The sequence below is a fragment of the Panthera leo genome, chromosome A1 (assembly GCF_018350215.1).
Source record: "Panthera leo isolate Ple1 chromosome A1, P.leo_Ple1_pat1.1, whole genome shotgun sequence".
NCBI lineage: Eukaryota > Metazoa > Chordata > Mammalia > Carnivora > Felidae > Panthera > Panthera leo.
In genome coordinates, this window is record NC_056679.1 from 80,030,553 (window position 1) to 80,044,687 (window position 14,135).

Consider the following 14,135-nt stretch of genomic DNA (forward strand, 5'->3'; position numbering starts at 1 on the left):
TTAATATTTAAATGTGTTCATTTTATTTGGCACTCCTTGAATAAAGAGATTCTTCTTTATAAAAAATAGTGATTCTATTTTATTTTTCCTCCTAGTGGCCGGGTGAGTGGATGTCCCCTCAGGCAGTCTTGGCTTCTCAGTTCCGGCTCTATTTCCCCTTGTGGTGTTTGGCTCCTTTGAACAAACGCCTGTGCTTCTGTAGTCTTTGCTTGAGAGTGTTGCCTGTTTGGAAAGAGGAGATTTTCTTGAGAAATCCTCTGTGTTCCTAGGAAGCTGGTTTCACACCCTCCTGTGGTTCGCTCACACGGGTGTGTACTGGGACGAGCCCTGGGCTGAGAGACTGAGGGGCACCTGACCTACCACAAGAGACTTCCTCGGGGTCGTCCCGGGTGTGGCCCTCCCCCAGGTCCGGGGCGGTGGGAATGTGTGTGGGCACCTCAGTCTGCCCCCGGCACCCCCGTGGGGCAGGTGCTCTGAGCACCCCACTTAAGAGAACAAAGAAGCTGAGGCTTAGGATGTGCTGTCCCCTGCCCTGGGTCACCCCAAGTCGACACAGCTTTTTGGGAGTCAGTTGGGGATCTGAACCCAGGTCAGGCCGACTCCAAATCCTGCACTCTGAGCCGCTGTCCAGCCCGTGGCAGGGAGCCTGACCCTATGTGCACTGAGTGTGCACATAGATGAGCCACTGAGTGAGGGGGACTGTCCTCACTTTCCCAAAGGAGCCATGAGAGGAGGGAGTCCGGGTGGGGGGAGTGGGCTTGCAGGGATGCAGAGGACAGCAGGGGGCAAGCCGGAGCCCCGAGAGGTCAGGGCGAACTCGGAGGCACTGTTTGCATGAGGGAGAGGGGGAAGGTGTGGGTTTGGGTGAGGGTGGTAATGGGCCAGGTGGGGAGAGCCCTGGCAGGATCTTGGGGAGCCCAGGCCAGGATGCAGAGAGGGGAGGAGCTGTGGGGAGGTGGTCACAGAGGGAGGACCGGGTGGGGGCCAGGCCGCACCCTTTAATGCCTCACTGCCACGGCCTTCTGCCTCCAAACCCGGTGGGGGCCCCTCTGAACACTACTGGGCTGGGCTGGGGGTGTCCCCTCCCCTCGGGGGCACCCCCTGTGGACGCAGTCCTGTGACGTCAGGCTCTGGGAGGTCAAGGACCTCGGTCCCTCCCGTGCATGCACCGCTGGGCCCCCAGCCCTGGCACCAGAGGAGTGCCCGCCACCCATCCCCCAGACAGGCAGGCCCAGGGCCAACGTGCAGGAGCCACAGCAGGTGGAAAGGCCCTGCCTCAGACACTGGAGCCATAGGGACATTCCTGTTCTCACGACAGAACTCTCAGGACCCAGGAACTGGGGATTTGGCAAAGTCTCCCTGACATCTGACTAAAGCAGCAGAAAGTGGCTGGATGTCAGTACCGGTTGGTAAGTTTGTGGCAGGCGGGGCAACCGCTCACCCCCCTTTCAACCCCCGACTGCACTGGGCTGTCCCACTGGGGGGAGGTGCAGACCGTGGGGGCCTGCAATTTCAGGGTCCCAGGGCTGGCTCTGGCCCCGCACAGTCAGAGTGGCTCCTGGCTGCTTGGTGACCAGTCACACAATGCAAGGTCTCTAGTGACCCGTCTGCGGTTCCACCCTGCTGGGCATTTAAACAAAGGACAAAATAGCAGGCTGGCCTCATAGAGGATGCCGGGGCGGGGGGGGGGGGGGGGGGGGGTTGCGGTTTGAAGGAGTGGCTGACCGCAAGACGCCGGACCCAGAAGTGTCCCAGCAGGCTGGAGCGGAGGGCTATCTAACCTTCCCCTGGAATGTGGGCGCCTCGAGGGCAGGGGTCCCTGTCCACGGTGCTCAGTCCCCAGAACTGGGAAGGGTGTGGGCCCGTGGTAGGTGCCCAGTGAGCACTGATGGAGGCGAATGAAGGTGGCCAGGTGTAAGTGTTTGGTCCTGCACTTGGCTCTATGAGGACCCAACTAATGGGGCTGCACCGAGGCCCGTTTACAAACCCCCGGAAGTCTTCGCTAACACTAGCTTGAAATGTGGGCGTGATGCGCCCCAAACCCGGTGGTCTCAGGGTGCGTGGACCGGTGTGTGGTAGAAAGAACTCGGGAGGTGCTGATTCGAACCGTCTACAGGACTACAGAGTCTACCTGGGAGAGGCTGGGAGGCCAGGAGGAGGACTGGCCTGGAGAAGAGGCTCAGGAGTGTTCTGGAAAGTTCCAGGAAGAAGCATGGGGCCGCAGCAGAAGCCACCAGGGGAAATTCGTGGACCAACTTCAGCAATTAGGAAGTTGTCTGAAGGGGCAGGGGTGGGAGGAACGGAAGGGAGGAGGGCGGGGGCGCTCAAAGGTGTGGGACTCCCCAGGTGGGAGGCTTGGGGACCTTGTGGGCCTGGTCCTGTGGTATGTAGTGGTGGGCCCACAGGTCCCAGGGACAGCTGAGAAGGGAGGGGACACCCACACGTGGCCCAGGACTCGTGGAATTTGGACTCAATGGGCCAGGAGTCCCGCAATGACAACACAGGAAATCCGTGGGGTTCCCTGCCAGTCTGCCCAGGGACTGAGTCACCTGCCCCTCCAGAGAGCTGTCCCCTGGAGCAGACGGTTTACTTCTCTCCACGGCGGGGGCAGGAGCAGCTTACCTGTCACCAAGATGGCCCCAAGTTCCGTTTACCTAAAGCTCTTCGAAGGTTGTCAATGATTTTTTCCAGAACTGCTAGGCTTTTAATCTGATAAAGTGTCTCTTTCTCCTCTTCTGTGGGAAAAATTAAGCACAATGATCAAGCTTTAACACACAACTGTGGTCTAATTCCAAACTCCTGTTTCTCCTTTCAACCAGGCTGTCTGGAGCTCAGCTGGGGCTCTGGGCCTGTCCCCTGCACTGCCTCCTCAGGGCTCATGGCCCCGTGGTTTGTGGCCCTGCATGGACCTTTCATTCCCTCCCGTGAGCTCAGAAAGGGGCCGGGATGGTCAACACACACACTCTGTCTGTTCGTCAACCAGTTCACAATGGGGCTGCGTGTGCCGCTTTCCTATACCATCCCCCATGCCGTGCAATGTCTCTTAGCACGTGACAGGTGTCATCATGAAGTCAAACGTAAGACTGTGCTACAGAAGATCAGCCATTGGGAAGAGAAGAAATTCCACTGGCAGTCCCACCATGGCGCTTAGTGGGAGAGAAGGGCTCCAGCCCAGGAAGGAGAGCCCGTCAGTTTCCAAGAGGTGCCCTGCTGTGGCGGCCAGAATTTCACATTAGAGATTCATTCCTTGGAGCCTACTTTAAACCCTCTTTGCCATGCTGTCCCCAGGTGTGGCGTAGGAGGACGACATTGTGGTGTCTATACTTTTTTGTCTCTGGGGCAGTCGGTGGTGGAGCTCAGCGTAGCCCTGAGCAATGAGTCCTCAACACGTGGGGTTGCTTGACCGCCCCGCTGAGAGCCCACCCATGTGCCCGTCGGGGCGGGGGCTGGAGCTCCGGGAAATGCCCCACCTGTGGCCACAGGCCCAGGATGCACACCTGCTCCCAGAGGGGCCTGCGTGTTGCGTGGGCTCGGAGAGAAGGGACGCCTGGGGGTGCCCAGCTACGCTGAGCCACAGGGGCCCCGAAAGGTTCCTGGGAGCGGGTATCGGACCGTCTTTGATCTGCACGGTCATTTCTAGTGGCTCAGCCTAAGACCCTAGTCCTCAGGGAGGTGTTCTGATAGGACGCTGTCACACATGCTCCTGGAGGGGCCACCCCAGCGTGGCAGGGCCCCAGAGGCTCGTGGAGACCACCTGCCATGTGTCCCACTGTGGGAGTTACAAGGCATGTCCCCACCTTCCTGCATGGGACCCTCAGCCTGCTCCTCGCTGAGACAGCAGGGTGAAGGAGACCACAGCCGCAGGCCAGCTGGGGCAGGTGGGGCAGAACCCGGGTTGTCCCAGGTCCCCTTCCTCTTCCAGCTCCTTGCGTCCCAGTGATGCCCCTAGGCAGAGGGGTTGGGGGCACAGCGACCTTGCGTAGCCCGTCTATGCAGGTGTTGTTACTGTGATTTGAAGGAGACTTTCGGAGTCCCCCCTCTCTCTGGTTTCCCAGGATGAGTGGTGGGGCTCCCCTCTCACCCACCCTCACCCCCACTCCCAGCCTTCCCTGCTGGGGGCCCTGGTGCCCGTATGCTTCCCTCTCCTTCATTCCCTCTGTCCCATTGGTTGCCAACGTCTTAAGAAAATTTCCTACAGGGAGGAAGAGAAATCAGATGGATTCTGATGTTTGTAACATGTGGGTCCTCTAAGTGGGGACCCAGAGCAGGAGCCCTGCCTGGGCCCGAGGGTGCTATGGCTCCCGGGCGGGCAGGTGGCCTTCGTCCTGCTCCTGGGCCATGGGGTGGACTCTGGGCGTGCAGCCAAAGGGCCCCCGAGGCTGGTTCGTTTCCTGGGAGGTGTCGTGGCTGCAAATTTTCAAACCACCTGCCAAGTGTGGCTGGTGGACCTGAGAGTCAGCCCCACCCGACCTGGGCCCCGGCGCAGCCCTCTGCCCAAAGGGCCGGAGCTCCACCATTAGAGATCCATTCCTTTGAAAGATTCCCCTTGCCAAACTTTGCCTGCTCAAACACTAATAAGCAGCAACAGAACAGCCCCCTGACATGTTGGGGGCCAATGGCAGCCATCCTAGGCCATTGTGGGACACACCACTGACCTGACAATCAGACTCAGAATGATTCCGTGTGTTCCTTATTCCCCGGGGAGGAGACAACTGAAGTACCTAAGTGTCCCAGTGAGGTCGTTGGTTGAAAGGGGAAAAGGGAAGAGGAGGGCCCCAAGGAAAGGAGGGCACACACACGAAAAGGACGTTAAGGCAGTTGATGTTATCCCAGAGCCGATGACAGATTTCAGGAGGTGGGCACGGCCCAGGACAGGCAGCCTGAGCCTGAACAGGCCGCCGCCTCCACCTGGTCCACCTCCACTGTCGTGCGCTGGGACAGGGGCTGCCTAACCCTCCAGGTCGGCTTTCCCAGATCAAGCAGATGGCTCAGGCCTGAGGACAGAGGAGCTCGAGGTGAGGCGGTAAGGGTCAGGTGGGAGGTCACCGGGGAGGAAGGGTCACTTTATCCTGCCTCAGGCTGCATTTCTGTTAGCATTTTCTCGTGGCTGGAAGGTCTGCATTTCATGGAATTTAAAAAAACAAAAACGCTACGTGGGAATTCTGGCGGCCTCTTGCTAGCGTGAGCCCCCCACCCAACCCAAACCTCTGCACGAAGTCACACGGGAGCCACCTGAGGCTCCTGGAAAGAGATCACACGCAGGAGGCTGTGGAGGTGTGGATTTCACGCGTCTGTGTTTGTTGCCTTCCTGGCTTCGACCCGGGTGTCGGCCCGGTGCGCTGCGACGCAGTGGCAACGGCCCCGGAGCTCTGATAGAAACTCCATGTTTCTGGCCTCAGGGAGAGGAACCCCTGGGAGCAGAGCGTGCATGAGGGGGCTCAGGAGGGAAGAACTCCAGAAAGATGGCTTTCCTGATTCGGGGTGTGAAACCCCACCCGTCTCAGCCTCCTCCTTTAGCTGGTGGATACACGGGACCCTCAAACCAGCAGAGAAGAGACAGACTCAAACCACCACTCACAAATGGCAAGATCAAGTACACTGTGGAAGCCTAACCAGGGGGGATGGCTTGCTAAAATAAGAACATTAATGTTCTCCAGAGGGTTCAATCGAAAACAGCATAATACTTACAATGCCCAGGAATAAACACACAATAATTCAATGTATAGAGAATCAGAAAAATATCACCAAATTTCAAGGGAAAATGTAATTGACAATACCAGCTTCTAGATGACTCAGATGTAGAATTATTAGGCAAAGACTTTAAAGCAGCTATTATAAACATGCTCCATAAGGTATAGAAAAGCACTAGAAGTGAGTGAAAAGATATTCTCTGAGAATAGCAGGGAAATAACTATGGTCAAGAATCGAAGGAGAATTACAGAGCTAAGATATACAACACCTGAAATGAAAATTTTACTGATGGGCTCAACAGTAGACAGAGATACTGTGGAGGAGCGAGAGAGAGAAGTTATACAAATGGAAATGGAAAGGAAAATATGTAAAAAATGAACAGAGTCTCAAAGACCCACGGGACAACATCACAAGGTATAATGCATGTGTGTAATTTGAGTCCTGGAAGAATAAGAGAAAAATTTTGGAGCAGAAAAAATATTTAAAGAAAAATATCCAAATAGTCACATAGATTTTTTTTTTTTTAACGTTTTTATTTTTGAGACAGAGAGAGACAAAGCATGAACGGGGGAGGGTCAGAGAGAGGGAGACACAGAATCTGAAACAGGCTCCAGGCTCTGAGCTGTCAGCACAGAGCCTGACGCGGGGCTTGAACTCACGGACCGCGAGATCGTGACCTGAGCCGAAGTCGGCCACTTAACCGACTGAGCCACCCAGGCACCCCTAAGATATTTAAATTTTTTAATTTATCAGAAACTTTTCCAAAAGATGCAAAGTAATGGTTTTACTGGTGACTTCTATCAAACATACAAGGAAGAAATGATACCAACCTTACTCAAACTTTTACAGGAAATAAGAGGCATTACTGCCTGACTCATTAAATGAGGTTAGCTTAACTTTAACCAAAATTTGACAGTAATGTTACAAAAAAAATAAATGAAAAAATTACAAACCAATATTTCTTATGAATATAGATGCAAAACCCTTAGCGATATTTGGACATAGGTGAAAAATACTGAGCAAATATTTGCAAGTTAAGTAGCACAAAACTGAAAAGGATAATACGTCATGACCAAGTAGGTCTTATCCCAGGAATGCAAGGTTGGTTTAGCATCTAAAAATCAATGTAATTCACGATTGTAACATAATAAAGAAAAAGAAGTGTCCATTTAAATATATGCAGAAAAAGCATTGGACAAAAGCCATAATAAAACCCCTCAGCAAAATAAGAAGTGAGAAACTTTCTCAGGCAGATGAAGTGCATTTACAAGAAACCTACAGCCAACCTCATTCTTAATGAGAAAGGACTGAACTGCTTCCTACTGAGGCCTGCAAGGTGAAGGCGCTCCCTTTCTCCACTTCTTTTTAAGACCTTACTCCTATAGTATCGGTGTGAGTCAGGGGTCCAAGACAGTTTCTAGTTCATTTCTGCGTGGCCCCCAGCAGAAGCCGGTCATCACATACACACCTCCACCTGCCCCCAGAGCAAGCGCTTGCTCTGGTCTTCTGTCCTGCTCCCTGTCCCAGGTGAGCCCTGTGGAAAAGAGCTGAAGAATAGAATTAAGATCCTGAGTCTGGGGCCCAGCTACGCAAAACTGACCTACAGCCCACACTTGGCCTTTAAGAATTAGCAAAACATTGGCTGGTTTCTTCTTACCCACTTGCTTGGTGGCCACCTGTCTTTCCCATGCTCCGTCAAAGCTGACACGGACCTGTGTCCCGTCCCTCCATGGAGATGCTCATCCCTTGTGGGAATTCAGCCCACCTGGTTGCCTTTTGACTTCGGCTCTCTGCTGGGCTCAAGAGAAGTCGTGGTTTTGTTGGTTATTTGCCTTTTTGTCATTGTTAGGGTGTGACCAATGTTCTTGGCAGCTTTCTTCCTAAATAGAAAAGTCCTAATGTGTGCTTATTCTATACTTTGAGGTTGTTCTGTTACGTGCTATTTTTAGTGTGTGTGTCACCTCACACGTTCCACAGGTGAACCGGAGGCTCACCTCTGGGAGGGCAGTGGGCTAAGAACATCACGTGCAGCCCGGTGGAGGGTATGTTCCTTTGCTTCTACCAAGCGTCTCAGCAGTGTCAATGCCAGACAATGCCTAAAACTGTGTTTCTCAGCCTGATGTGCGGAAAGGACTGATTCAAACCATAACTCCCCATGAGCCTGTGTTTGTAAATTTTCAGGCAATATCAACAGGCAGTTGACTAACAGGAGGAAGATATATATTAGTGACATACATCGCAGACAAAAGACTAATATCCTTAACATATAAAGAATTCTTAAAAACTAAGATATAGGGCCACCTGGGTGGCTCAGTTGGTTAAGGGTCCAACTTCAACTCAGGTCATGATCTCACAGTTTGTGAGTTCGAGCCTCGTGTCGGGCTTTGTGCTGACAGTGTGGAACCTGCTTGGGATTCTCTCTCTCCCTCTCTCTCTGCCCCTCCTCTGCTCTTTCTCTCTCAAAAATAAATAAACATTTAAAAAATTAAGGTATAGAAAAATGAGAAAAAGGTATTAGCAGATCACAAAAATACATTAAAATGACCCATAAACAGGGGCACCTGGGCTCAGTTGGTTAAGCATTGGACTTTGGCTCAGGTCAAGATCTCATGGTCTGGGGTTTAAGCCCCACATCAGACCCTGTGCTAACAACTCAAAGCCTGGAGCCTGCTTTGGATTCTGTGTCTCCCTCTTTCTCTGTCCCTCCCCTACTCACGCTGTCTCTCTCTCTCTCAAAAATAAATATTTTTTAAAAATAACCCATAAACATTTGAGAAGCTGTTCCAACTCATTTATCTGATCGTCAAAGCTGTAAAAGTAGGAAGACTTACTGTCACCAAGGCTGCAGGGGAACAGGCCCTCACACACACCGCAGGTGGGAGCACAAACGGGCACAGCCTTCTGTGGGTTATTGGTGGTTCAAATGTGACCACATACACACTCCTGATTTCACTCAGCAGACCATGTGTAGACGTCTACCCTGAAGATGCACATCCAACAACATGAAAAGACATGTGCGAAGGTACCCAATGCAGCACTGTTGGCGAAGTGTTGGAAACAACCTGAAAGCCCACGGGCGGGAGAGCAGTTAGATAAGCTGTACTCTGTCCACACGATGCAGATCTAGACAAGTGTAAAAATCAGTAATGAGGAAGCTTCTGTAAACAGATGTGGAATAATTTATAGCACAGATTGTTAGGTTAAGAGAGGGAAGTGCCAGATATCCATACTGTGCTACCTTTCATGCACAGAAAAAGAGTTATAAGAAAATACACACGATCAGACTTCAGTGAAGTGGCTTAAAAACATTTAAGAAGACATACGATATAAAACAGTAAACTGAGTAATCTTGTACCAAAAAAGGGTCATAAACATGTACCTGCTCATTTGTGCCCAAGGAAGCATGGGAAGGATAAGGCAGGATGATGAGGCTGGTCCCTGTGGGACGTGAGGCAGCGGGTGGACAGAAGCAGGGTGGCACCAATGTTAGGGGCACAGCGGAAGTGGAATTCTTAGATGCAAGACTTTTTGTATTAGAATCATGGCTATATACTTCAAAAGAAGGAAGTGACATCAACCACAATGAAAAGGGACCCAAAGCAGAATAGTACAAGTCAGTAACTAGGAGGGCGGGAAGAAAAGAGCCTGACGAGGAAGTTTGGAAGGAAGTACCTGACGACATATTCTAAGGCTTAACATGAAAGGCAGTACACAAATCTTGCCTGCTAGTTAGTAAATCTGTTTTTTCGCAGGGTGGGGCTACACCAGCAATTCTTGGGCTACTTCTGTGTTTTCTGGGACTGAGCAAATGCACGGACTCTAGTGGGGCAGGAGGCCCAGGATTCTCACAGACAAAAGGAAGGAGGCAGGATGAGCCTCACGGGCAGGTCTGGGACCAGTGGAATGAGTCTGAATTCATGATGCCCAACATCTGAGCAGATAGGTGTGGAAACACAGATCTGTGCCCACACACATCTGTCTTGGCTCTGTCCACCGGGGGGCCTGGAAACAACACCCCACCAGAGCAGCAAACACATCCAACCCTGACTTTGGCTTCTAACTACCCCTCTCCAGCATGGGGGAGCAGGGCTCTGTGCAGACCTGGCTGCTCCCAGGGCTGGGGCAGGGAAAGTGTGCAAGAGCAATGCCAATGTGTTGAGCTCCAAATAAGAAAACCAAAGAAGCAAAATGCACAATAGTAGTGGTTTGTAACCCACTGAATAAAGTGAAGACCAGTATGTTACACGGATCTAAACATAATGGAATCAACAAGTAGATAAAGTCCTTTTAAGAAAGTACAGCTCTTCCTTGCAAATGTAGAAGGAATGGTAGAACTAGAAAATCACCTTTTGGCAAATACTATAGTGGTAATTCTTGCAGTTAAGAGGTGATGGATGCTGGGGCGCCTGGGGGGCTCAGTCGGTTCAATGGCTGCCTCTTGATTTTGGCTCATGTCATGATCTCATGTTTCATGGGATTGAGCCCCATGTTGGGCTCTGCTCTGAGGATGGAACCTGCTTGGGATTCTCTCTCTCTCTCCCTCCCCCGTCCACACACATGTATGCATGAGTGTGTGCTCTCTCTCTCTCAAAATAAATAAACGATTTTTAAAAAGGAACAATGGATGCTAAATTAGTGGTGAAAATATGGTGAAAAGCAGGGTATTTTTACAGTCTGAAAGTATCTCCCCCCAAAATACTAATTGTTTACACATGGAAAAAAAATCAAGTTGATTATGGAGACACCGGGTATACAGTACCTTGAATAAGTGATCGAAGTGAAGTGAACACCCCCCACCCCGGGTATTGAGATAGTCTACATCATGCACATCCTCATGGGACACATGAAGGAAGACATAGCATCACTTCTTTAACATTCTTGCCCCGAAGGCAACCTGAATCTAGTCGTGGGGAGAATTCAGACAAACCCAAATTGAAAGAGATTGTATTAAGTAGCTGGCCAGTACTCCCCAAAGTCATGAAAGACAGACCAGGTAACCCCCCAGGCGGGAACGACAGATGTGACGTCACCGGTAGCTGCCATGAGGAATCTGAATGGATCCTGGAGCCAAAAAATGGCATTGGGAAGATAATTGACAAAATTTGGACCAGGTCTGTAGGTTACCAGGCAGGACTGCATCAGCGTGGACTTCCCGGTTTTAGTAATTGTACTCGAGTTACGTAAGACGTTACCACTGGGGAAAGCTGGGTGGAAGGAACACGGGAAACTCTACCACTTTCCTAGGTTGTAAGTCTAAACTGGTTTCACAATGGAGCTGTTTTAGACGTTGCATCCTGCACGTTTCACCCATCCCGTCGCTTTCCTGTTACCAGACACATGAACCTCGCTCCCGCACATGCCACGGCAGCACCTGCCTCCCTGTACAAGTCGCCAGAGACAGTCCGCCCGTCTGTACCAGTTTGCAAACAGAGATCTTTATTGAGGTGGACCATCATTAAGTTTGCTGAGAACATGGCACTCCGTGTGCTCAGTGGTTTGGGTCTTGTCCCCTGGGTGGGTAGTGAGGGCGCCTTAGGTCCGGGGTGGGGGTGGGTGGGGGGAGACAGCTATGGTGCCCCCCCCCTCAAAGAGGACGGTGCTCCTCCAGGGACAGCTGGCTCAGAGACTCTTCTGCACCCAGTGGAAATGTCCCTCCCAGGCTGACTGGCGGGTCCGGCACCACGCCTTCTTGCCCCCTGTCAGTCCTGCCTGGGGCTGGCTCCCAATCTACCTTCAGCCTGCCACCTGATACGGGCAGTCCCTGAGCCGAGCCGTGCCTCAGTTTCTCCATCGGAACAGCACTCTCGAGCTAAGGGGGGCACAGACAACTTCTGCCGCACGAAGCTGTTGCTGACACAGAGAGGAGGCCTTTATGTTAAACGGTGGCGTTTGCCTGGAACCCGGGGAAGGCTAGGGTGCGTCCCAGCAGCAGAGGGGCCGTGTGGGGAGGGTGGGGTGCTCTGCCGAGCCCTCAGGCGAGTTTCAGGGTGCAGCCCAGGATGGGGATGGGCACAGGGGTGGCCTGCAGCGTCGTCTGCAGCTGTCCATGCATGCACCATGGGTCTGGGAATTGCACGGTCCCTCTGAGGCTGGGCCTGGGCCCCAGGACCCTGGAGGGCTGATGGCTTCTCTGATGCCCCCACCCCAGACTCAGTCCCTTCCCCCTGGCTCTCATTCTCACTGGCTCAGGTTTTCCTGTCCATTCTTATTTCCTCCTGCTTCTCCAGTGAGCCTGATGGGTGTGATGCAGGGAGAGTGTGTCCCTGAAGCCGCTCTAGGTCACCGTGGTCCTTCAGTGGAGACACACCCATCCTTCAGTATAGACCCTTCCTTAACTTCTCCTATTTGCAGCCCCCCTGCAACAAAGGCTTCTGGCTGTATTCATGCCCATTAGGCACTTTGAGTCAGTCAGTGGGTGGGACAACCCCAGAGGGGCTAGAAATGTTCCTTGCCATGAAAATCCTACTCTCATTCTATCCTTCCAAACACCAGAGGCTGGTTCCCTGGGGACGAGTCTCTGTGGAATGGACTGAAATGTAGGTTCCAGGGCCCGGCCTGCAGATATGCTCAGCTCCCCTCCACTGTGCCTGGTACAAAGGACCTGGTCCCTCCTCTAGGGCCCGCCACAACCCTTCACGGGCCAGGCGTCCCGCGAGCTACATGGGCACCTTTCTTTTGCATCATCTTTAGGGTGAGGAAAAGATCTGTCACCCCGTGGGGGGCTAGCTCCTCAGCCTCAGAGCCTGAACATGGAGTTAATTTCAGCAACCTTGGCCGTTGGAGGGACACATTCCCTCACTCCGGGGGAACCTCCCTGGTGGCGGGGGCGACACTGGCTCTCCCTGCCCAACCCCTGACCCCCAGGGAGGGGCAGGTACCCAGCTGACATGTGGGAGGGGCGGGCAGTGTGGCGGCCCTTCCTCCCGGCTAGTGGCCACCTGCCTGCCGGGACCTTCCTGCCAGGCTCTGCTTCTCCAGGGTCAGGACCACGGGCAGGGGTGGTGGGCAGGCGGTTCCTCTACGGAGACGGGAAATCAGCCCCACTGGGGTGAAGCAGCCTCAATCTCTCTCCAGCCACGCTTTCATCCTCCGTGACGGGGACATCCCCGTGTACATCTGCCTGGCTCCTCTGTCCTCCCCACCACCTTCTCCTAAGGCAGGGGCATTACCGGGTTGCATTTACCATCAAAGAAAGGCCTTTTTTCTTTCCCAGAAGAGAATTTCTTTTTATGATGCTTCTTACTAATATCCATCTTATAATCCGTTTGAGTATAGGTTTCTTTGATGAAGACCATGAAAAAATAAGGAAAAGATTTTTTGGTTACATACACGTGAACATTTGGGTCCACACTGTATCTTACGGAACGCTAACAGTTGTCAAGGTCTACTGAAAACGTGCCTTGGAAAGTTGAGATGTACCAGAGTCAAGCGTCATTTGACCGCCTTGAACCCAGCAGTTTGGGCCCCAGCAGATGCTGGGTGGTGTTCGTCCCAGGAACCGGAATTCACATCTGGGCGCACAATTGCAAGAAAGTGCTGAACTTCCCGGCTGCTGAATGCAGTTCACGCACTTCTTGTGGGTTTCTGCTCCCGGCCTCCCCTTGGCAACTGTCAGCCAAATACTGGGTCTTGGTTCTCAGCGAGCTGTTTCACTGATTGACACGCACCCCGGACACCATGGAACTGCCCTTTGGAAAAGCACCTTCTCTCTCCACGTTCACTACTAGCAGTGTGGCCTCGGTAGGTTCTTCAGACCTTTGTTCTGTCCCGCGTGCAATGGGGTCAATGTCACTGCCCGCGCTCTCAGAATGCTTAGGTACATGTCAGTGAGCGGGTGGTCACAAGTCCCCGTTTCCATGTGTCCCGCAGTGGCTAAGCTGCCTTTGCATCCTGAGCACAAGAGCCTGCTTGCGTGTGCACCCCCGAGACCACCCCAAAATGAGAGGAACTTGTCTCCACCAGCCTCAGCTTGGCCGCCTCAATCTCGGGAAGGTTACAGAGAAGGTTCCGGACACCTGTTTCTTGCATACCGCCATTTGCTTTTGCCCCAGAAGTAAGCTGGCCTTAAAGAATGTAAACTGGTAGGATTGTGTCTTCACAACCACAGACCTCTAGGAGTACACGCCATCACAGGTTTAAAAAATGTATACTTGCTTTTTTTCTTCATAATCGTTGTTGATTTTGGTAGTGGTCTTTGTGTCATAAGCAATGATGAATTACTTGGATCCAATATCTCTTGGACTAGAATTTCATCTTGGGAAAAAGCACATAAGGACATGTCAGAACCAGCAGAGCAGGACAGGTACCCTCTTGTTCTACCTGGACCGAAGGCACTCTGTGAAGCGGGACTAGAAACCGGAACTCAAGGGGCACCGTGGAGACGGACAGGGTTGGGGTCTCTAAAGAGCTCTGTCTGGGGTGGGAGACCACTGCCCCCCTCAACA

At 52.5% G+C, this 14,135-nt stretch overlaps 1 protein-coding gene across 1 annotated transcript in view; it reads right to left on the reverse strand.

Moving 5' to 3' along the window:
• LOC122215128 (sperm acrosome-associated protein 7-like) overlaps positions 1 to 14,135 on the reverse strand; it is a 19,113-nt gene continuing 4,978 nt past the window's right edge. The window contains exons 3-6 of the mRNA XM_042930281.1: positions 13,846 to 13,944; positions 12,875 to 12,970; positions 2,655 to 2,735; positions 1 to 222 (exon numbers count right to left, since the gene is read on the reverse strand). Coding sequence (XP_042786215.1) covers positions 149 to 222; positions 2,655 to 2,735; positions 12,875 to 12,970; positions 13,846 to 13,944 — 350 coding nt within the window. The 3' untranslated portion in view covers positions 1 to 148. The remainder of the gene's footprint in view (positions 223 to 2,654; positions 2,736 to 12,874; positions 12,971 to 13,845; positions 13,945 to 14,135) is intronic.